Below are 23,036 nucleotides of genomic sequence, written 5' to 3' on the forward strand. Positions count from 1 at the left end.
ATTTGAGTCCAGCAGCTTTAGTTTGTGTTATGTGTTGTGATGTAGGTGTGAGGGGTGTGTGTGTGTGTGGATGTTTGATGGGGAGCTGTGGGAATTTGCCTCATTAATTTCCCTTGTGAAATTTTGGGAAAAACTTCAGTGAGCAATTTAACCACAATACCCACAGCACAGGAAAAAGGGAGTCTTACACCAGGGGCTACTTTTGAGTAAGTGACCATACTCTCTCTCTCTCTCTCTCTGTCTCACACACACACACACACACACACACACACACACACACACACACACACACACACACACACACACACAAACAGACACACAAACAGACAGTGAGGATGCTAAGGAAGACTAATGGCTTGTTTGGTGTGCTTAATTCAATAGCTTGCCACTGGAAGGACATTTCCAGCAAATAAACCTGAACGCACCACCGATCATAAGAAGGGCTTTGAAGCTGCCACTGGGGCACTGTGTGTGTGTGTGTGTGTGTGTGTGTGTGTGTGTGTGTGTGTGTGTGTGTGTGTGTGTGTGTGTGTGTGTGTGTGTGTATATGTGTGTGTGTGTGTGTGTGTGTGGGGGTGTGTGTATGGGAGGAAGGGTTTTGGGGTTGCTATTGTCTTTATTGTGCAGGCTCTTGTGACACAGCTGAGGTCGCTGAGGAAATGGAGGCCCCTTTTCTGGAGTGTGTCGGCCATATTGAGTGTCATCACGCCTTTAGATGGTGTGATTAGTTAGGCGCTGACACTCCAGAAGGAAAGCACGAAGCCGATCTCTCACTTTCCTCTCTGGATCTGAAGGCTGTGGTGGAGAGAGTGTTATACAATCAGGAAAGGAGGCGTGTGATTTATCCGTTTTGTTTTTGTTTTTGAAAGAAAACCCCACATGCTCTCCTCACGGTTACTGTAATGAGCGTTCTGAAACAGAAAAAAATAAATGTGTTATAAAAAGGAAAAAGCAATCTATCTTGTCTGTGTTTCATAGAGGATGGTGGATTTTTTTTTACCCAGCATTCCTACCGTGCCTGACATTTCAGAGCAAGTGCTTCTCTCATCTTCATTTTGTCTGTAAACTCTTAAGTGCGTGTGGTATATACACTCAGGCAGCTCTTTGGCCAGCCCGCTGTGATATAAAGATAACTGTCTCTCCCTGATGGGCCTCGTAAAGACACCTAAATATTTGATGCACTGTAGCAGCTCTTAAACTCTAACAATGGCTTTTGGTGTGTGTGTGTGTCTTAGGTATTAACCACCGCTCTATTCATGCAGGGTGGTTAATATGCGGAGAAAGCCATGTGTGTGCTGTGCGGTCAATTAAACTCTCATGCATTAGTATCTGTTGTTATTGCTCCTTGCTCTGAACGGCTTACTATGCGGCAAGTTTTCTCAGTGCAGTCAACTCCTCTGATTGGGTCTCAGAGACAAGTCTGGATGACCGACGACAGTTCTAATGAAATCAGGTTGGGTTGGTTATATGCTAATGTCTGCAAGGGCCCTAGAACATTCTGTCAGATACCTCCAGACATGAAAGGTCTTCCTGCGTTCCCTTCCTAAACCCCCTCTTCAGCCTCGCCCTGGCTGGCCAAAAGGAGCAGGGTTTTCATTTATTTAACATCTTTTTTGTACACCTATTCATCTCTGTATTATAGATTAGGAGCTCTCGTTCTTATTGCCTTTCAGGGCCCCGTCATGGTACATTTTTCTTCTTCGTCGTCGTCCTCATCCTCCTCTACCCCCATTCAGGGCTCCGAAAATAAGATCAGTATTTCACTGCTCAAGTTAGTGCTGAGTGGAGCTACTTTTTAAAAAGGGGGGGAGCACTATGGGCAAGTGGGTGAGTGGATTACAAGAAGCATTTCCCAAACTCTTGCACAAACCTTTTCTAGGCAAAACTATGCATCCACAGAGGGATTTTGTACACTAATAGCCACTAACATATTTTTTTAAGAGCAATGTTCTGCTGTTTGTGACAAGACTACATAGATGCCTTTCTCTACTGGCCAGATTCATATTATCCAGCAGAGAAAGTCATGGTAGCAACGGGACACACAGACACAGACACACACATACTCTCTTATACATACACACACACACACACACACACACACACACACACACACACACACACACACACACACAGCTACGATACACACACATAATCTCTTACTGTATATACATACACACACACACACACACACAATACACACACACACACACACACATACTCTCACACACACACACACACACACACACACACACACACACACACACATGGGATCAAAGAGTATATATACTACTTATACACATACATACAGCATTAGCTGAACTCTACACCCCCACTCTGTTGGCTAATCACATCTTGAGTGGCGGCAATGACAGGTGCTCCCGCTGTCTCAGGCGTGAGCTCATGACGGCCTGTCAGACCTGGGCCGTTCGTCACTGCTGACTGTGAGTGGTTGCATTACTCTGTGATGGCCGATTGTGGTCTGCTCTGAATCGGGGGACACTCCCCAGAGATCCTGGTTGGTCCACCTATCCCTTTCCTAGAGGAGGCACTTTAAACACGTTACAGTTTTTTACGATTGTTTACACACTAAAATAAAAACTTCCACACAATTTGCCAAATTCTACTCCAAGGAGCAAAACACCTCCACAGATTTACAGCATTACATACAATGTCTGCTTCACCCTTTTTGCAAAACATTACACACAGTGATTTGTAAAACTCTTTCAACTCACATTTTCACACCTTAGACACAGATAAGGATTGTGAGGTTACTTCCTTGTCATTACAAAGCCCGGATTGCCAATGACCACACTAACAAATTGGATAACCACATTCACCAGTTGTGGAAGCACACATGTGCTAATTTGAAAACGCAGCACTAAGGTGTGCTATAAAAGGCAGCAGGTGAGTTCACCTGTCTTCAATAAAAATGGAAGGAGCTAGAAGAAGAAGAAGAATGAGAATGAGAGGGGGAGTTCAAAGAGGAGATGAAGGAGGTAGAGGAAGAGGAGGAGGTAGAGGAGGAGGCCTAGGTAGAGGCAGAGGAGAAGAAGGAGATAGAGGAAGAGGCAGACAGAGAGATGATGAATAGTTACACTATTCTTGTTGCTTAGTTTTTCTTCAGAGTCAAAGTGTATGTACTTCATGCAGTATTTTTTATTTGTCTACAGATTTTATTTGTTTCATTTCATTTGTTGATTTCATTGTTGGTTGATTACTGTAACTGATTATGGTAAGAAATACTGTAAGTATTGAAATACAGTAAATACTTGAAATATTCAGTCTGCAGCATCAGTGTTGTGCAGTGCTTGGTAAGTTTATAGTAGGCCTGTTTGTGTACATTCTCCCTATATCTCAAACTAATCATGAAGAATGTTGTGGGTTTGTCACTATTTTTTTGTCATCTAAATGATCCCTTACATAACAATGTCTGGCCAAAAATCTAGCACATGCCATTTCCTAACATTAGTTTTTTTTACAAATGTGTTTTTTATTTATCACAGCAGTGTGAAACTGGCTGCAATAGTGTCTGATCATTGAGGACTGTGTTAGTTAAATGAAAACTAATAGCATTTTCACAAATATGTGTATATGTTTTGACTGAAGTGTGTATGTTTTGACTGATGTGTGTCATTTTGCAAACAATCTAGGAATTATGCAAATTGAGTGTGGTGTTTGGATAATTGTGATTATATTTTGAAAAAAAGAACCCGGTTTTCTAAATTACGTGTAAACAATTGAAAAAAACTGTAAAACAAATCGGCGCTCGAACGAATCGGCGCTCATGCTCAGTTGGAACTTCTTGAGAAGTGCTATGCTCGCAGACAACCAGCACGTACTCCATTTTTGTTTTTTATCGATGACTGTTGGAACCCAGATTCAGTGGGTTCTAGAATTAAATCTGGCTCAGATGTGGCTTCCATCCGGTCTGGCTTGGCACCAGACTAAACTGGTCTCAGGGTCGTCTCTTTGTTTGTTGAATAGATGGATAAATGAAGCCCTTTGACACGTCTAATTCATTCTGCTCAACGCTTCTCTGCGTTTCGTTGGTCGGTTTGTTTTTCCATCGCTCTTGTTGTTGTTTTTATTATTGTTTGGCTGCGTCTCTCTCCCCCGCTGATCCACTCGGCCGAAAGGGGACGTGGAGTGCAGAGTGTGTGAAATGCCATGTGAGCGAACGCAAGGAATGAAAGAAAAAAAAAAGCTGAATTACTGTTGACCTTTTCCACCGCAGCACGGACAAGTATTGGGTCAAGTGGTATTGATAATCACTCCATTTGAAACTAATTAATGCCAGTCCAGTGTACTGCAATTAGAGAGCGTGGACTAACTGGTGGATAAAGGGGCTCATACAGAATCATCACTTTAGTTTAGCCATATCAGAAACAGTTAGAATTGTAGGAAGAGTAGTATCTATTCATGATAATAGGCCTACATCATCACATCACAGAGGATGGGAATATAGCACTATAACACTTTCTGTTTTGTAGTAGTAGACTTGATATTGGCATTGCAAATATGGGACCATGCAGTACTGTCTTGTATGATGTAATATAGTCCCTTCTTAGGCAACTGCTATACTATTAGTTACCGTAATGGGACAAATGTTCTCTCAGCAAGCATGGCATGTTCTTACATACCATTTTAGATCATGCTAGAGCTGATAGAACGTTGGATCTGTTTGATGCAGTCTTTGCAGAACAGTGCTTCGGAGTATTTCCTGGATCCCAGTGGTGTGTGTGTGTGTGTGGGGGGGGGAAAAGCCCCTCACATATTCCAGAGACATCCAAACTAGGTCAGTCACATCTTGTGGTCAAGTCTGTAGCTGCTGTGCGCAGTAGAGCATGTCCTACTCTCACCACACACACACACACACACACACACACACACACACACACACACACACACACACACACACACCTCCATGCCCCACCACATACACCACCCTGTCTGCTGGCTACCTCAGACACCATCAGAAAGCTTCTTTCACTCTCATTTCCACACCTTCACTTATCTTTCTCCCTCTCCCTTTTCCTCTCCTCCTCCTCCTCCTCCTTTTCTCATTCCCCTCTTTGCCCATTTGTGTTCTTGCCCATTTGTGTTCTTGCCAGTGTGAAAATCAGCCTCAAAAGCCCTGGAGTAAGAGGGCTGTCTTAAGGCCAACAGTCTCACCCATGTCTCAACTCTGTACATCTTTCTCTCTTTCTTTCTCCACATCTCTCCCTCTCTCTCTCTCCACATTTCTCTCTTCTCTCTCTGTCTTTCTCCACTTCTCTCTCTCTCTCTCTTTCACACACACACACACACACACACACACACACACACACACACACACACACACACACACACACACACACACAGAGAGAGAGACACACACACATACAAACACAGTATCTCTGCCGTGGGCTTATTTAATCACTAGAGCTATGGAAGAGGCCATTTGCCATTTAAACGCATGCACACACAAATCACCCCAGTTCAGCTCCACTGCCAGATGTGGCTGAAGGATAATATGCAGGCTAGCATCTGGATTACCTTGGGGAGTCATCCGACATGAAGCAGCCATTACCATAACATTCTAATACATGATTTTCTGCTGGCTGTCATGAATAATATGTGGAGAAGCATGCTCAAGATTTGTTGTTGTGTTGTTGTTGTATGTTTGCCTCACGGATGTGCCGTAACGTGGCACATTTATCCAAAGATTCAGTCTGGATAAACGGTGGTATTTGTTCCGTGTAAAGAATGGAGTACTTATTGTTCTCTATCATAAAACAACTTGGAAACATTATAGTACTATTGCTTATTATGACCCCGGCCCTTGCCGGGCGGTCATATAGGTTTAGTCAGATTTTTTTTTTTTTTTCTTTTTTCATGACGTCCAAATTTCCGTCAAGGATTCCTGGGACACTGAAAGACCCGGGGTAGGTGGAAACTTGGTGGGCATGTAACCCCATATGGATAGCATGGAACCATCAAGTTTTTCTTTTTGATCTGTAGTCCCCCCGCTGGACTGCACCCCCGAAAGGAGGGTAGGGCAGACACAGTTTTCTGTGAATATCTCGAGAACCATAAGGTTTAGGAGGACCATTTTTTTTTGTATGTTGATCGTTGATCTCAAGGGGCCATGTCAACCCATTCCATAACCACTCATTTCATGTATAGCCACCTAGTTAAACACAAAAAGTAAAATGAGGTGTTGTAATCGCAGGTATCTGTGACCCAACATAGTCAAAACTGCACGAAATTGGAAGTGTAGGATCATTATGACACCCTCTGTATGCACGCCAAGTTTTGTGGAATTCCGTTCATGGGGGCCACACAATAAATTAATTTATGTTACTATACACCAACTGGCCTGTAGGTGGCCGGAGACAGTTTTCTGTGAATATCTCGAGAACCGTGAGGGCTTAGGAGGTCCACCTTTTTTGTATGTTGGTCTTAAGGGGGCATGTCAACCCATCGGATTACCACTTATTTCATGTATAGCACCACCTAGTTAAAAATTAAAAAATTAGGTGTTTTCATCACAATATCTCTGGCTGACATGGTCAAAACTGCACGAAATTGAAAGTGTAGGATCATTATGACACCCTCCGAATGCATGCCAAGTTTTGTGAACTTTCGTTCATGGGGGCCTTACAATAAAATAATTTATGTGTACATTTAGTGACCCTACACCAACAAAAGGATTCCCCGGGACACTGAAAGACCGGGTACACAAAACTTGGTGGGCATGTAACCCCACATGGATAGCATGGAACCATCATTTTTTGTTTTGATCTGTAGCCCCCCCGCTGTAATGGACACCCCGAAAAGAGGGTAGGGCAGACACAGTTTTCTGTGAAAACTGTATAAAATGAATTTTACATGTGAAATCTATGAACTAATCATGTTTTGGTACTTGTTGTCTAGCAGATACCAGTGAGAATTGAGTGTGGATAATGCAATTTAGTGAGACAGTTAGAATCATATAGGCCTTTCAGCTTGATTTATTTTTGTGAAAAAAAATGTGCTGGACTAAAGGGCGTCATATTTTGTACCACTCTGCGGTACATCTAGTTATACATGTATTTGACATTCATAGAGTTTTCTGGATGATGGGAAGGATCATGTTAATTCATATCATGTTTGGAGAGTGTGTGTACACATGTGGGTGCAAGGTGGCTCATACCTGTTACAGGTAAACATGGTGATGACCTGTAGCCCTTGCTCCCACAATAGTGTTTCAGTGTGTTAGCAGTGCATTATGTGAGTCAGGTGCTGCTGCATTTCTGAAGTTATTGGTGGCTTTCAGCAGTTGGTTGGGAGCTGGGCGGTTGGTAGCCAATTGGCCAACCTCCTTATTGGGAGTCACCACTGAGTCTTCATTCTCATCATAAAAATACATATAAACACACCGACACAAACACACACACACACACACACACACACACACACACACACACACACACACACACACACACACACACACACACAGTAACACAGTGAGAGAGAGAGACACACACACACATACAACAGAGTGAGAGAGAGAGAGAGAGAGAGAGAGACAGACTATCTCTCTCTCCCTCCTGTCTCCATCTCTCTCTCTCTCTCTCACACACACACACTAACACACACACACACACACACACACACACACACCGAGAAACATACTCAGGTCAGCAGTCAAGCTTTGAAAGCAAATTACTATAAAATATGAAATAATTAAGAAATGAGATTAAAAATTGGGGCACGAGGATATGGATAATGGAACTAAATATCTGACACTCGGGACAAGCGGCAGGAACTCTAGTATTCTGTTGGAGCACCGCACCCTGGACCTGATATTAGCATAATGCAACAGCTTTTGGGAGCATGGACAGATAAAGGAATCCATTTTGTGCAACATGTGCTTATGCTTATGGTCTGTGCTGTAGAGTGATGCACTACTCTGTACACTACACACAGGGGGAGGATAGCAAGATACACACACACGCACAACACACACGCACAACACACACACACACACATACACACACACACACACAAACACACAGACAGACACACACACGCAAACTCACACACACACACAGTCAACAGCGCTTGATTTTTCTGAAGAACAAAAAAAAAAGAAAAGCAAGTCGACTGACTTTGATTACACAGGAATAATTTTCAACAGTGATTAGCTAAATCATAATTACGTAGCACCCCAAAGGGCAAAATAGTCATTTTATTTGCACCAATTATGCAACTGGATTCTTCTCAACTGTTCCTGTTCCTTGTGTTCCTCACTTCTTCCTTCGGTTCTACCACACCAAGGAGCTTCTCTTTATTTTTTTAGAGGAGCTCTTTTCAGATGTCCTCCCACTATGCTGCTATGCTCCACTCCTACAGTGATGGAGCAGCTGTGCTGTGCTGTTCTGTTCCGCGTGGAGACCCACAGCACTTCACTGTTAAACACATGCAGGAGCTACGCTGTGACATTTGTTAAGGCCGCGTTCGTAAGCCTGGTGATCGCATAGGGTCTCTACTGTAGGCAAGGATTTCTCCCTGGCTCCTCCTGTCTCTCTCTCTCTCTCTCTTCCCCCCCCCCATTTCTCCCTCGGGGAAAGGTCATAGTACTGCCTGGCGATTCCCCAGCCTGACAGCCTTGTCCTCACACACACACACACACACACACACACACACACACACACACACACACACACACACACACACACACACACACACACACACACACACACACACACACACACATGTGTGCCTTCTGGCCACGGAGACATCAGGACAGGCTGCCATACGTGGGTTTTCGAGTGCTGCCACATATGTAGACAGACCTTTGCATATACCTTGTGTGATGCAAGTACATGCAAACACTTAAAAAATACACACACATACACACACATGCTCACTCATATACAGTTAAGCATAGAAAAACAACACACACACACACACACACACACACACACACACACACACACACACACTGTTAGCACAGGTGAAGGTGGGACCTCATCACCTGCGGGCTGCTTGAAGAGCTGATTGGGGCAGACAGGGGGTAGGAGTCTAAGGGTCTCTCTTCAGATCTGATGCGAAAGGCACAGGCCCGGAAGGTGATGCTAGGTATAACACACACACACACACACACACACACACACACACACACACACACACACACACACACACACACACACAGAGAGAGAGAGATTTCCTATTTATTTGTATTTCAACTTAACCCATCAGCTTTGGCCCCAAAGGCTGATTTACATCACGTACAGTACATACACAAACACACGCACACACTGACACACACACGTACACACACAAATACAGACACACACACACACACACACATGTACACACGCTCAAACACACGTTTTTATAGATTTAGAATTAGAATTTTTAGAATTATGAACCCTGTGGTTCTTTGCAACAGCAGAATGCGACACAAGCAAAGCAGCGTGAAATCTCTGGCTGACCTCTCTACCACTCCATGTACTGGGCCATTAGAGGAGACTGCCCAGCTGTCTGTGTGTGTGCGTGTGTGTGTGTGTGGGTGTGTGTGTGTGCGTGCGTATGTGTGTGCAGCAGCAGCAATAAGGGATGTCTGCCTGCTGCGCTAAGAAACCCGAACATCTGACCTATTATAGACCCTTTCATCAATAAAAACAAAAACAATGCTTGAACATTCTATTTGGGCCCCAATCTACTTCCTCTGCATTAAGATAACATATGGAATGTTAAAAAGGAAGTCTTGTGGGGCCAACTATGATGCTGATAATGGAACTCTCTTGAAAGGGTCCATAACTGCCCTCAAAAACGTAGAATAGGCATCATGGCAGCAAAAGCACTGATCACAATGTGCTTTTTGGCTAATGTGCAAATTACTGATTGATGCCTTGCTTCTATATACAACCAACTCGTTTAAGCAATATTTGGATCCTGCCATGGCATGTTTCCTACCTGCCAATCCAAATCTCCCACCTGGCTTGTACCTGTAGGCTTGTACTGGTAGACTTGTACTTGTAGGCTTGTACCTGTAGGCTTGTACTGGTAGACTTGTAGGCTTGTACCTGTAGGCTTGTACTTGTAGACTTGTAGGCTTGTACCTGTAGGCTTGTACTTGTAGACTTGTAGGCTTGTACTGGTAGACTTGTACTGGTAGGCTTGTAGGCTTGTACCTGTAGGCTTGTACTTGTAGACTTGTAGGCTTGTACTGGTAGGCTTCTCGGCACAGCAGTTTGTGTGTAAGGCTGTAGACTGCCTTCTCTTCAGCATTGGCATTATACAGTACATAGCTATGTCACTGTGCCTGCTGAGCAGAGAAATCTGTCTTTAATTGAGAATACACATAAATTCAGATCATGCAATTATAACGCATTGTTTTGCCAGCACTGTATGCTACGGTACTCTTTGGATGTAGATGAATAACTATCAGGAGTGATTCATACATCATATCTGTGAAGTATTTCCTCCGTGAATGTGAGGGAGTGAGATGAGGAGCAGGTAGAGTGAAGAGTACCTAAAGAGGGCGCTGTTGAGCCCGTCATGTGTCATGTCATGACATTAGAACCAAAGATCCTTGATTACTAGCAAGATAGAGCAACGTAATTCGTTACTATGGGAGCAAAACGGGACAGTTCCGGTCTGCATAAGTGGGAGTGTCACCCTACGTCACTAAATAAACTTTCTCTCTTAATAAGCAATAACAACAGATAAACATAATTGTGTTCACAGTATTATTGTCCATAATCATGTATGATACCAATGAATCATTCTTAAGGACATGATATGAATAATTTAATTAGTCATGTGAACCGAGCTAGCTAGCTAGCTAACGCTTAAAAAATGCTATACAAGTGGATGGTAGTAGCTATGGCAATACAGCTATCTGCGGCTAACAAGTGACTAGTAGTTGAAGGACTTAAAACTAAACTTAATATACTGTTGCAAATTCGCTTGAGTATAAACTATCCACTTTAACTAATGTCAGTAGTGTTATTCAGCTAGTTGTCATTTCAAAGAAATTACACTTCTCCGTTTAAAATGTTACCTTAGCTAAGAGGCTAGCTAGCATGATAACAACCGGACAGTAACTGGCAGCAGCATGGTCTAATATTAAGTTATTTTATTACAAATCCGAACACTAAAAAATTACACTATTAGGCTTGAAATGATCCCAAACACTTACAGATTATGACACAATTTTCCAAAAAACCCTCAACAAATCCAGAAAGACAAAATGACCAATTTATTGGTAAAATTCCACAAGTCTCCATTGACATTAGTGCAGCAAGGGCTTACTCTGGTCAGCATAAAGGGGGATTTCCCCCCTCCCCCTTGCAATAATCGAACGCGGAAATTGTCGAACGTTTGCGCCTCTCGCTCCGCTTGAACCCTCTCTGTTAGAACCGTTCCATCTTGTGAATTACTGTAATGCGTGTTCAAAGCAGTTAATGGGGTTTCCTCTGGAATGGCTGAACTTTTTTCTTTCATTCTTGGTCTGTTTTTTCTTTCTCTCCAGTTCTTTCTGTCTGTCTTTTTCTTTCATTGTTTTCATTTCTTTCATGCAATTGCTTTTATGTGTCTTTGGCGTGAAAACTATGTTTTGAGAATGTGTCTCTACTAATTCATGTTAACCTTACACTTTTAACCTTATCTGAAATAATGTTATTATCGCCTGCATTGTGGTGAAATGTGTTCATTTGACTAACCAGCTACTACTCTTTCTCTCTCCCTCTCCATCTTCCCCTCTCTATCTCTCCCTCTCTCTCTCTTCTCCTCTGTCTCTCCTGCAGACCCACAGCTCAAGGGTATTGTGACCAGGTTATATTGCAGGCAGGGATACTACTTGCAAATGAACCCAGATGGATCTCTGGATGGGACCAAGGATGACAGCAGTAATTCTTGTGAGTTTGGACCTTCACTTCCCTCACTCTGTGCTAGAACTGAACTCATGCATGCAGACCTATTTCAGACATGCCCCTCCATGAAACTGTGTCAAATGAGATGTTTACCCAGGCAAATAAATAGAATATTACCTTAATATAATAGAATATGTTATTAATATAGGGTACAGATAGTGTGGGTAGTGTTGAATGTAGCATCTTTGTAATGTAGCATGGTTTGCAATGTAGCAAGATTGTTTTGTCTTCATGCCATTGCACTTTTTTAATAAGACTCTTCTGATTATAACAGAAAAAGATGTTTTCCCAAAAGACCTGTGCTATGCTTGTATCTAGGGGCTATGCTGATTGATTGTGTGTGTGTGTGTGTGTGTGTGTGTGTGTGTGTGTGTGTGTGTGTGTGTTAGTGATGTGTTGTTCTGTATATGTGTGTGTGTATGTGTGTGAAAGAGAGAAGGAGAGAGATGGAAGGAAACTGGCACATGGTGTGTGTGTGTGTGTGTGTGTGAGAGAGAGAGAGAGAGAGAGAGAGAGAGAGAGAGTGTGTGTGTATGTGATGTGTGTGTGTAGAGAGAGAGTGAGTGTGCGTGTGTGTGTGTGTGTGTGTGTGTGTGTGTGTGTGTGATGGTGGTATTATTAGCCTGGCTGCTTGCTTCTTGCTGTGTGCTCCAGGCAAGAGCAGAGCTGGTTAATTTGAATTGGGGCTGGAGCTCTAGCGATAGTTTGACACTCAGCACGCATGGTGTCACTCATGCCCTTCCAGTCAAGATGACATATGCCACTTCCTGTATGGGGCAGTAGTCCTACATATGTCCACATACATCTATAGTAGGCACGTATGGGGCTGCACGCCACACACTCACACGCCTAGTTGCACACACACCTACAACACCAAACACTACAAATGACTCTGATTTTGGCATGGTTGTTAAAACACCTTCCCGTGCTTTTGTTGTCTAAAAGGAGAATGGAATGAAATACCAAACTGAAAACTCTAATTCTACCCAGGTCCCCCGTTCTCCCTTCAAACCCACTCTCTCTTCCCTTCTCCCTCTTTCTCTCTCTCTCTCTCTCTCTCTCTCTTTCTCTCCCTCTTTCTCTCTCTTTCTCTCTCTCTTTCTCTCTCTCTCTCTCTCTCTCTCTTTTCTCTCTCTCTCTCTTGTGGCTGACGCTCCAGCTCACCTGGTCTATAATCACTGCCTCCGAGGCACTTCTAAACTCCCCCCCCCCACACACACACACACACACACACACACACATACACGCACACACACAGAGCCAATACCAATTACCTTCAAGCTCATCGCACTGCAGATTTAAATCAGGCATGTTGATGCACTTAGTGTCACAGCCCAACCACTGTTATGTCCCGCCCGCACAAACAGTGGCCATTTCCTAACAAGCCCAAAGAGCGTGCTAGTACAACAACAGGAGCCATTAAGTCAGCCATGCGCCTCTGGTGACATCTATTAAGGGACTGTAACTGTACCGCCGAATGGCTTCCGCTCCAGTGTGTGCAGAACCGTGTCGTGCTGTGTGGCGTACTCCTAGAACGGAAAGCTTTTGCATAGGTTCTTGATGGAGATGAAGATTCTGCCTAGAACCTTTTTTAATGCCCCCACACATTAAATGTTCTTCGGGGTAGAGAGGGACTTACATTAACTCAAGATTTTGTAAAGCTGTTAGGTTGAGAAAAAGATTTTCAAAGGGTTCTGCATGAAATAACAGGACCTTGCAGTCCAGTGCTGTTGAGACAGTTATGTCCACACATACACAAAACTAGTGACTAAAATCAGTGTCTCGGACTGACCTCTTTTGAACTTGTGGCACATGCAGCACTTCTAAACAAAAATGTGACTGATTAGACTTTCGCTCCTGTGATTTTTAATGTTTACCTCCACCCCTACCTGACCACCCCCTTTCTTTTTATCTCTCTCTGCAGCTTTGTTTAACCTCATCCCTGTGGGTCTTCGAGTCGTCGCCATTCAGTCGGTGAAGACAGGGTTATACATCGCCATGAATGGAGAAGGCCATCTCTACACATCGGTGAGTAACCAGCGGGCCAGGTGGGCGAGTGCACGGACATGAGTAGCCTTCCGCTGAGTAGCAGTGCGTGCTTCTGTACGTAAGAGAAGGACACTGCATGGCGGATTTGGCCTTGTGTTCTTTATAATGGAGTTTCATCAAGGATGTTAGGGCTACTTAACTGATGCTGACCCAAATGCTATGTTCATATACCTGTTCTGAATAGTATACTATTCTGAATGAGAGAAGGAACCACTTCTCTAAGGTAATGAAAACAGTGGAAACTCTTGGGTGTTGTTCTCCACCATTGATAGGCTATTGCATCAAACACCTTTTGATACACTCAGTCAGGCATCCTCTCTAAGATGCGAAGAATTTGCAGACTTCTTCAAAAACAAAGTAATTTCTATAAGGGCTATTGGTAACATAGGTAATATGTTTGATAGTACACCCAAAAACAGCCCCCCAAAATTAAGGTTCTTTAGCACTATTACTCAATCTGAGCTTAGTAAAATTATAACTCAAACCGGCTCCTCAACATGTGCTTTGGATCCAATCCCTACTAGATTCCTCAAAAATGTATATGATAGCTTAGCTCCCTTTATTCTCAAGGTAATAAATACCTCATTAGAAACAGGTATATTTCCAACTGCTTTTAAAACCGCTGTTGTAAAACCTTTACTTAAAAAGTTGAATCTTGACCATACTAATCTGAGCAACTACAGGCCTATATCAAACCTACCGTTCCTGAGCAAAGTACTTGAAAAAGTCGTTTGTAATCAGTTAAATACCTTCCTCAACAAAAACAGTATCCTTGAAAAATTCCAATCAGGTTTTAGATCAAATCACAACACAGAAAACGGCTCTAAGTAAAACAGTCAATGATCTTAGACTGGCTACTGACTCAAACAAAGTCTCAATTCTTATTCTTCTAGATTTGAGTCTTTGGCATTTGACACAATTGATCATAGCATCCTAATTCACCGCCTTGTGATGTGGGTGGGTCTCTCTGATAATGCTCTAAACTGGTTTCAAACCTACATTACTGGCAGAGATTTTTTATATAAGTCTAGGAGATCATGTGTCTGTAAAACATGACTTGCCTTTTGGTGTAGCCCAGGGGAGCTGCCTTGGTCCTCTGCTCTTTTCCCTACATATGCTTCCGTTGGGAAACATCATAAGTCAGCATAATGTAAACTTCCACAGCTACATGAGATGATACCCAATTGTATATTTCTGTGGAGCCAACTAACCCAGATGGCCTTTGCTCCCTCACTGCATGCCTAACCTCCATTAATCAGTGGATCAGCAAAACATTTTTGAAACTAAATGATGACAAAACAGAGCTACTTTTGGTTGAACCAAAACCAAAGCGAGACATTGTTCTTAGTAATCTGGGGAACTTGGCACACCAGGTCAAACCAAAAGTAACACGCCTCGGTGTCATCTTAGATGCAGAGTTAAGTTTTAAGCCCCATATCAGTAAAGTTACTCAGATAGCCTATTTCAACCTGAGAAACATTGCCAAAGTGCGGCCCTTTTTAACTCAACAAGATGCAGAAAAAAATAATTCATGCCTTTATCTCTAGCAGGTTAGACTAATGCACTTTTCACTGGTCTTCCCAAAAAACATCTAAAGAAATTGGCACTCATACAGAACTCTGCGGCTAGACTTTTAACTAAGACCAAGAAGAGAGAACACATCACCCTTGTGTTGGCTGAACTGCACTGGCTCCCTGTTTCCTATAGAATTTATTTTAAGGTTATGTTAATTACTTACAACGCTCTGAATGGCATAGCACCTTCATATATCTCTGAGCTTTTAACATCTTATCAACCACAAAGAGATCATCCAATTCTAATCTTTTAATTGTACCCAAAGTGCTCCACAAGCAAAGTGGAGAAGCTGCTTTTATCAATTATGCCCCCAAACTATGGAACACCCTGCCTCTGTACATCAAGCAGGCGAGTTCAGTAAATATTTTTTCAAAAGATCTGAAAACATACCTGTACAGGAAAGCCTTTAGTTAACTCATCTTATCCTGTAGACTACTTTTTCAGATTATTCTACATCTGCTGCCATTGGAGGGCGCAGCCAGCCAGAAGCAGATGGGCTCCCCCTATTAAGTCAGGTTCTGCTCAAGGTTTCTTCCTGGAATATGGGAGTTTTTCCTTGCCACAGTTGCCATATGGCATGCTTGTGGGGGGTAAAGGGTTATCACAATAATAGTCAGTCAGTCATTATCAATCATATGTCACAATTATTTAACTTTATACACAGACATTCAAGACTGGCAGCCTTACATGCCTCAAATGTAAAGCACTTTGAGCTGCATTCTGTGTATGAAAGGTGCTATACAAATAAAGCTTATTATTATTATTATTATTATTATTATTATTATTATTATTATTAGAGTTTGTATAATTGCTTAAATTCCATATTTTTTTCAATACTTGCAGAGAACAGGGAAATACAAGTATCAGGCATAATGTATCTGAGACCAATATCACTACTGAGACAGCATTACATGTTACATTGACTAACACAGCCCTTATAGAAGAGAATAATGTGATTGCAGCATCACCATGTTGTTGTACAACAAACATCACTCTCCCTGTCAGGGTGTTCTCAATACTTGATATTAATTTCCGCATTTCTATAGGCCTTTTAAAACTCCATCTTCTCACAGCATGTCATGGGAGAAGATCTGTAGTAGTGAAGATAGGTCCCTCTGGTCCCGTAGCATGATCTAACCCCAGCACTTTCCAGCCACTGATAACTGTTATTTAAAGCACTGCCGCGTTGGGCAGATAGGGTCCGCCAGCAGAGAGGACCCCCAGCCAACTCTGCCTTTCCAGTTATCAATACCCATCAACACCACAGCGGCGGATTTATCATTGACCGGCACGCTGCAGATCTAAACCGAGCCAGTCACTGATCCGGCTTCCTGTTTCAGCCCTGCTGATCTCTCATCAATCAATTGTGCTCAGGCCCTTCCTGTTAATATGCACATTCAATATAGCATATGGTGGTTTATTTAGGAATACATTTGATAGTGAAAATGGTTGTTGTTGAGTGCAATCTTTGACAATGATTACACACAAGTTTTCTTTTTGAACACTTGATTTGTGTGTTTTGTGTCAGGTGCTTTCATATTCCTCATCCTCCAATCATCATGTGGAATGGACAGTGTGTCCACACTTTGTCCCTTCTTCCAGTGTGTGTTTGTGCAGGAAGCAAGCCTGTGCAAGCCTTATTTGTCATAAGCCGGAGCAAGTGTATTTGGCTCCAGTGTGTTTTGTCCAGTAGCAGATGCATCGGCCATTAGTGGAGAGCTCTTGTGGCACTAGAGATGACTCACTCTCCCTGTGAGGGGTAAATGGAGCAGAGAGAAAGAGACACGGAAAGGTTCTCTCTCTCTCTCTCTCTCTCTCGGCGTAAGAACCCAAGCTCCTTCAGGACCATTAGAACCATAGTGTGTGACCCAGCTCCAGCTCCGTGCTCCTGTTCTGCTCCGTCCCTCTGCTGAGGAGCGTGCATCACATTCAGCCATCTTACGTGAGGCCGCCGCTCCGCTAATGGGCTCTCTAATCAGCCCAACAGTGGAGGAGAAGAAGTGCACATGCACACACACACACACACGACACACACACACACACACGCACACACACACACACGCACACACACACACACGCACAACACGCACACACACACACACACACACACACACACACACACACACACACGCGACACACGCACACACACACACACACACACACACACACACACACGCACACACACACACACACACACACACACACACACACACACATGCACATGCACACACACACACACACACACACACACACACACACACACGCACACACACACACACACACACACCACACACACACACACACACACACACACACACACACACACACACACACCTCTTTTCTCTCTGCTTCCTTTGTTATCCCACCCCCTCTCTCATTTTCCTCTCCGTCTCTCCTTTTATCTCCCTCTCTCTTTCTTTTCTCTTTCTTCTCTCTCTGTCATCACACGCTTCTTTGCTGAAAGGGTTGGAGTAATAGATGAAAAATCTCACCTCCTCACACACCCACAAGAGAAGTCTCCATCTATCTGATCTCTCTCTCTCTCTCTCTCTCTCTCTCTCTCTCTCTCTCTCTCTCTCTCTCTCTCTCTCTCTCTCTCTCTTGAGATGGTGAAGCCTCTGGGTTGAAAAGCTGCGTCTCGCCATTTAGGTTGCACTTACTGTACAAACCAAATATTACGCTTTACGCGACATCCGTCACCCGTTTCCCTCGCCGGCCGCCTAGTTTGGTGCCACACCATGCATCTCAAATCGACGCACATTTAAGATTCACTCAAGAAATGATCCAGTCCATTTACTTGGAAGTGAACACGCCGCCGAGCAGTGAATTCCAAGTTCCGTTTTTTTTTACAGCAAATGAATGGGATTTGATAGTGTGCGATCAATTGTTGTCTCCCTGACATAATTAATCAAGCGGAGCAGAAGAACATGCAGATGGCCGACTTTCATTTGTGCCCCTTTTATTCCTCCTCCCAAGACTAAATGAAGGGAGCTGATAGTGTTTCAGAAAAGGGACTTGAATCTCATTAGTTAGCATCATAGGCTTTTGTGTGAGTGCGTGTGTGTGTGTGTGTGTGTGTGTGGGGTGTTCTTTCAATCCTGCATGAATATAAGAAAGTTGATGGAATCAAAAAAGATTGGGCTTCTGAGCACAAAAGATTTGTGAGAGGAGAGAAGAAAGTGGATGAGTGTTGGCTAATCTTTCCTATTTGAATACATCTCTTTTGTACCGAAATGGCATAAAATCATCCGAGTCCGTATCAGAAGGGTGGAATCTCCTGTTGAATAATGGGGAAGAATTTCCTGGCTGACACACATCAGGGTATGCAAAAGGCATCAGGCTACCTTTGAGACAGGCCATTTATACTTGCATGTATGTAGTAGATGCTTTTATTCAGTGCGACGGAGGCTATGCAATATATCAACATGTGAGCTTCCCAGAAAATAACCCATAACTTGCCACAGCTAGACATTTGCTCCACTAAGGGAGATATAGCCACAGTAAATTAAATGATCATTACCTTGCCCAAACAATTCAATTTATGCATGGAGGGATATTTAGCCAGCTCATATATTTCCGCTGGAGTGTCAGGTGTGTTGCAGCAGCTATTATTTTAGCATACCTGTTTACGTGGGTGTACCTAGTTAATGAGCACATTATATAATTTTAATGCATGTGTCAAAGTTGAGTAAAGAGTTGCACCGTTGGTCACAAACAAGATATTCATTGTTGGAGTGAAAGAAAGGGGCAGAATATAACAGAAGATGTCATTAACATAGTTGACGTTCCGCCGGAAATATCTGAATTGGCTAAAGAGCCTACCATGCATTACTAAAGCAAATGCACATTGAAACAAGTATGTTTCTACATCAGGGCTATTTTTGTTTAAGCCCATCACACATTTTATAGTTCAATATAAAAAAGAACTGATCCAATTTCTGATGTGTCTCAGAAAAAGTAGCATAACCTGATGTGGCAACAATTCTGCTGAAGTACACACACTTGCTATTTTTAAGAGGACTTTTTTCTGTCTTGCGTGGTGAAGAAGCCTATTCTCGGGCAGAAGAAACGCCATTAAACACTTTGTTGTTCCCCGACCATTGTCTCGGTTCACCCAATTCCACAAGCTCGTCTGCGGAGGGCTCAGGCCCGTCACGGACCGCTGGCTTTTCTGTGCTGGGTCTCTGATTCAATTCCTGCAGGTTGGCAGACGACAGGTTAGCTTTAGCGATAGCTTTAGAGCTACCATTTGGTGGCACATGAAAACTGACTGGCGAGGGGGCTATGGGGTGACACTATGGGATAAAGTCTTTCAGTGGTTGGGTCACTGCCTCTGGTCTAAATCACCGAGCCTTTATGGACCCTTTCAAGAGAGTTCCATTATCAGCATCATAGTTGGCCCCACAAGACTTCCTTTTTAACATTCCAAATGTTATCTTAATGCAGAGGAAGTAGATTGGGGCCCAAATAGAATGTTCAAGCATTGTTTTTGTTTTTATTGTTGAAAGGGTCCATACAGCATATGGTATATGTGTGGAGTTCTGACCTCTATTTCTCTAAAATGGTTGAATCTGCCTTTGATTTCCTTTTGGTTGAGCAATTTTACAGTTCAGTCTTTCCTCAGTCTTAGTGTAAATACTAAAACTTCTCCTTGCTCAACAGGTTAATATTGAATCATGGCTATGAAGTTGTGCAACTATTTATTTTTCATCTCAAGCTTTGACGTGTGTGTGGCAATACTATAATAACTAGATGTACCGCATAGCGGTACAAAATATCCGGCGCTCAGTCCTGTACATCCGTTCCACGAACATAAATCACACTAATCAATTTGTCTCCATCTTCTACTCCATCCCCCACTCTTGAAACTTTTGTGTTGTTTGGTATGCCTGTGTGTGTGTGTGCGGGCCGCACAGAAAGTAGCCTACTGGCGCTGCGAAGGTGAATATATTCATATTTGTAGCACTAGCCAAAACATTTGTAGCATTGTTATAAAACCTTTAAAATTTCTAAACAATCACAAGTAGGGCAGTTCATCACAGTTCATCCATTGCAACTGGACTGATGAAAGGTCATGTACACCTGTAGGCTATTGTATAGGGGAAAGCTGAAGGCATCTGTTTTACTTTTATTTATTTATTTATTTATCTTTAGTTCATATGATATTCAACTTTATTGTCAATGCACAAATTAAATACCAATAGTCTAAAACGAAATGCAGTTTTACATCTAGCCAGTGGTACAAATAACTAACATGTCCAAAAGGGCCTGCATGAAATGCGTTGCTAGACTGTTCACATTTTAACGGGCCAAGTTGAGAGCTGTGTTATTGTTCGTGGCAACGTAGGCGCCCGATAGAAATATTGTTTAATTTTACGATTGAGATATCCACGCTCTGGCGTCCCCTCTGCGACATGTTCGCCCCCCAGTTTCAGAGCTATAGAGAACTATTCTGTGTGAATCACAGAAAGCGCAAATGAAGTGGACACTTCTAAATAGGAGCCATTGTACAGTAGCTGTGGCTAAAGCAGCCATAATGAAAGTGTTGGCTACTTCACACGCACATGCTTTTTAATCGCATAGACTACAACTACCCAAGCTGGAATCAAGCACATCGATTCCCCTCTCACACCCTAAACACGAACTTCAAACAAATGAACAAGTGTCTCAGTCTCACGCATGAATAGCCATAGGCAAAACTGTATTAGACATACAGTAACGTTGGTAAATCATCCATCGCACAGAATGATTTTTGTAGCACGTGCAACAGGTAGGCTACAGCCCTGCCCTGGATACATCTCTCAAAGTGCGCTCTAAAACATTTGGTTTAAATGGAGATGTAGATCATCACGAGTGCATTAATAAATCTACATTGTGACCAGTTGACACAAATGATTTGCTTTACCGAATTTATGTAGTCAATTACGTCGTCTCAGTCCTGGTTAGCCTACTTTACTTTGAACCATTCTCTTCCTTACTTGAAACACCTTTGAAAATAGAGGATTGAAGTAGCTAGTGGGTGTTTGGGAATGAACATTAGCAGATGCTTTTTGAAACTTGTGGTCTTAATGCAACATTTTACAAAGCACCGACAGGGCCACCAAGGACTGTGAGCGAATCAACAGCAGAAAACCCTATTTAGCAAGCAGAAATGTCCCAGCCTGTTAGGATGCTTCATAGACAGGTTATGTTTGAGGTATATTTTCCATTAGAAAACTCTCGCGTTGGCAAACGCGTTGTGGCTAACTCACTTAGCTCCTGTTACTATGGTCAGAAAAATTGAGATGACAGTCGAAAGATACAACTACAACGCTGTTATCAATTTGCTTGGTAACCGCATTTATGGTTTTCTACAAATACACCAATAATCAAATTGGCCTCCATCACTCAACCAATGCTAATGGTAACATTTTTTTACCTAGGTCCCAGGCTATTGATATAACTTGTATAAGATTAGCGTAGCCTACCTGCAGTAAAAACCAAGCATGTCCGATAAACATTCTCAGATTTATTTTTTTCAAGATGAAAATTGGAATTACATTTCATGTGAAAATCATCCTACCCTTATTAGACGTTCTCTCCGGCAAACTACAGTGTTGTCCTAGTAGGAAGCGTGTATTGTCTTTCCAACCCACTTTAGATTAACCTCCAACAAAGTTGCATCTCGCCAGAGCCGTCTGCGTCTCGCTGCAATGATGCGCCATCTGGTGGACAAACTACTACTTAACGCCAATACTGAAAATGTAGCCAAATGATGATGAATATTTGGTTTTCCTTTAATCCTACTGAATTTGTAATTATGTATCGGCCGTTCTAATTGCCGATACCGATATTATGTGCGTGTCTGTGTGTGCGTGTGTATGTGTGTGTGTGTGTGTGTGTTTGTGTGTGTGCGTGTCTATGTGCATGTGGATGTGTGTGTGTGCATGTGTGTGTTTCTGTCTGTGTGTGTATGTGTGCGTGCGTACATGTGTGTGTGTGTGTGTGTGTGTGTGTGTGTGTGTGTGTGTGTGTGTGTGTGTGTGTTTGTGTGTTTCTGTGTATGTGGATGCATGTGTCTGTGCCTGTGGATGTGAGTGAGTGTGTATGCATGCGTGTGTGTGTGTGTGTATGTATGTGTGTTTGCGAGAAACAGTGCGTGTGAGACAATATCCTCTTCCAGCAACCCTTCGCTCAACACCACCACCAGTGTTTGACTGTCTGCATCAGCCATTATCATCTCCCCATCATGCATTTTTATGAGTAATTGATTAGCTGATTGGTGCTCTTGTTGATGGGTTTCAGGCTTTGCAGTGAACAAATGTCTTATCAGTGGGATGAGAGTCATGACAGTCAGGGGTGGCTGCCGTTTAATGTTAATCTAAAGATATTAAATGCAGATGTATGCACAAAGTAGCATCTGGTTATCTGGCCGTGCCTTAGCTTCTGCAGCCCTGTCTGTCTGGCTTCAGATTCTCATGGTGCATCTGGATGCTGTAGTGTAGATACTTATAAATCAACATATTT

The 23,036-nt window shown here is 42.9% G+C and overlaps 1 protein-coding gene across 1 annotated transcript in view; it reads left to right on the forward strand.

Annotated features, from left to right (window-relative positions):
- Positions 1 to 23,036, forward strand: part of fgf14 (fibroblast growth factor 14) — a 58,394-nt gene that overhangs the window by 3,407 nt on the left and 31,951 nt on the right. Inside the window, 2 exon segments of the mRNA XM_048240026.1 lie at positions 11,781 to 11,891; positions 13,831 to 13,934. Coding sequence (XP_048095983.1) covers positions 11,781 to 11,891; positions 13,831 to 13,934 — 215 coding nt within the window.

This window comes from Alosa alosa, chromosome 3 (genome assembly GCF_017589495.1).
Source record: "Alosa alosa isolate M-15738 ecotype Scorff River chromosome 3, AALO_Geno_1.1, whole genome shotgun sequence".
Lineage (NCBI taxonomy): Eukaryota > Metazoa > Chordata > Actinopteri > Clupeiformes > Clupeidae > Alosa > Alosa alosa.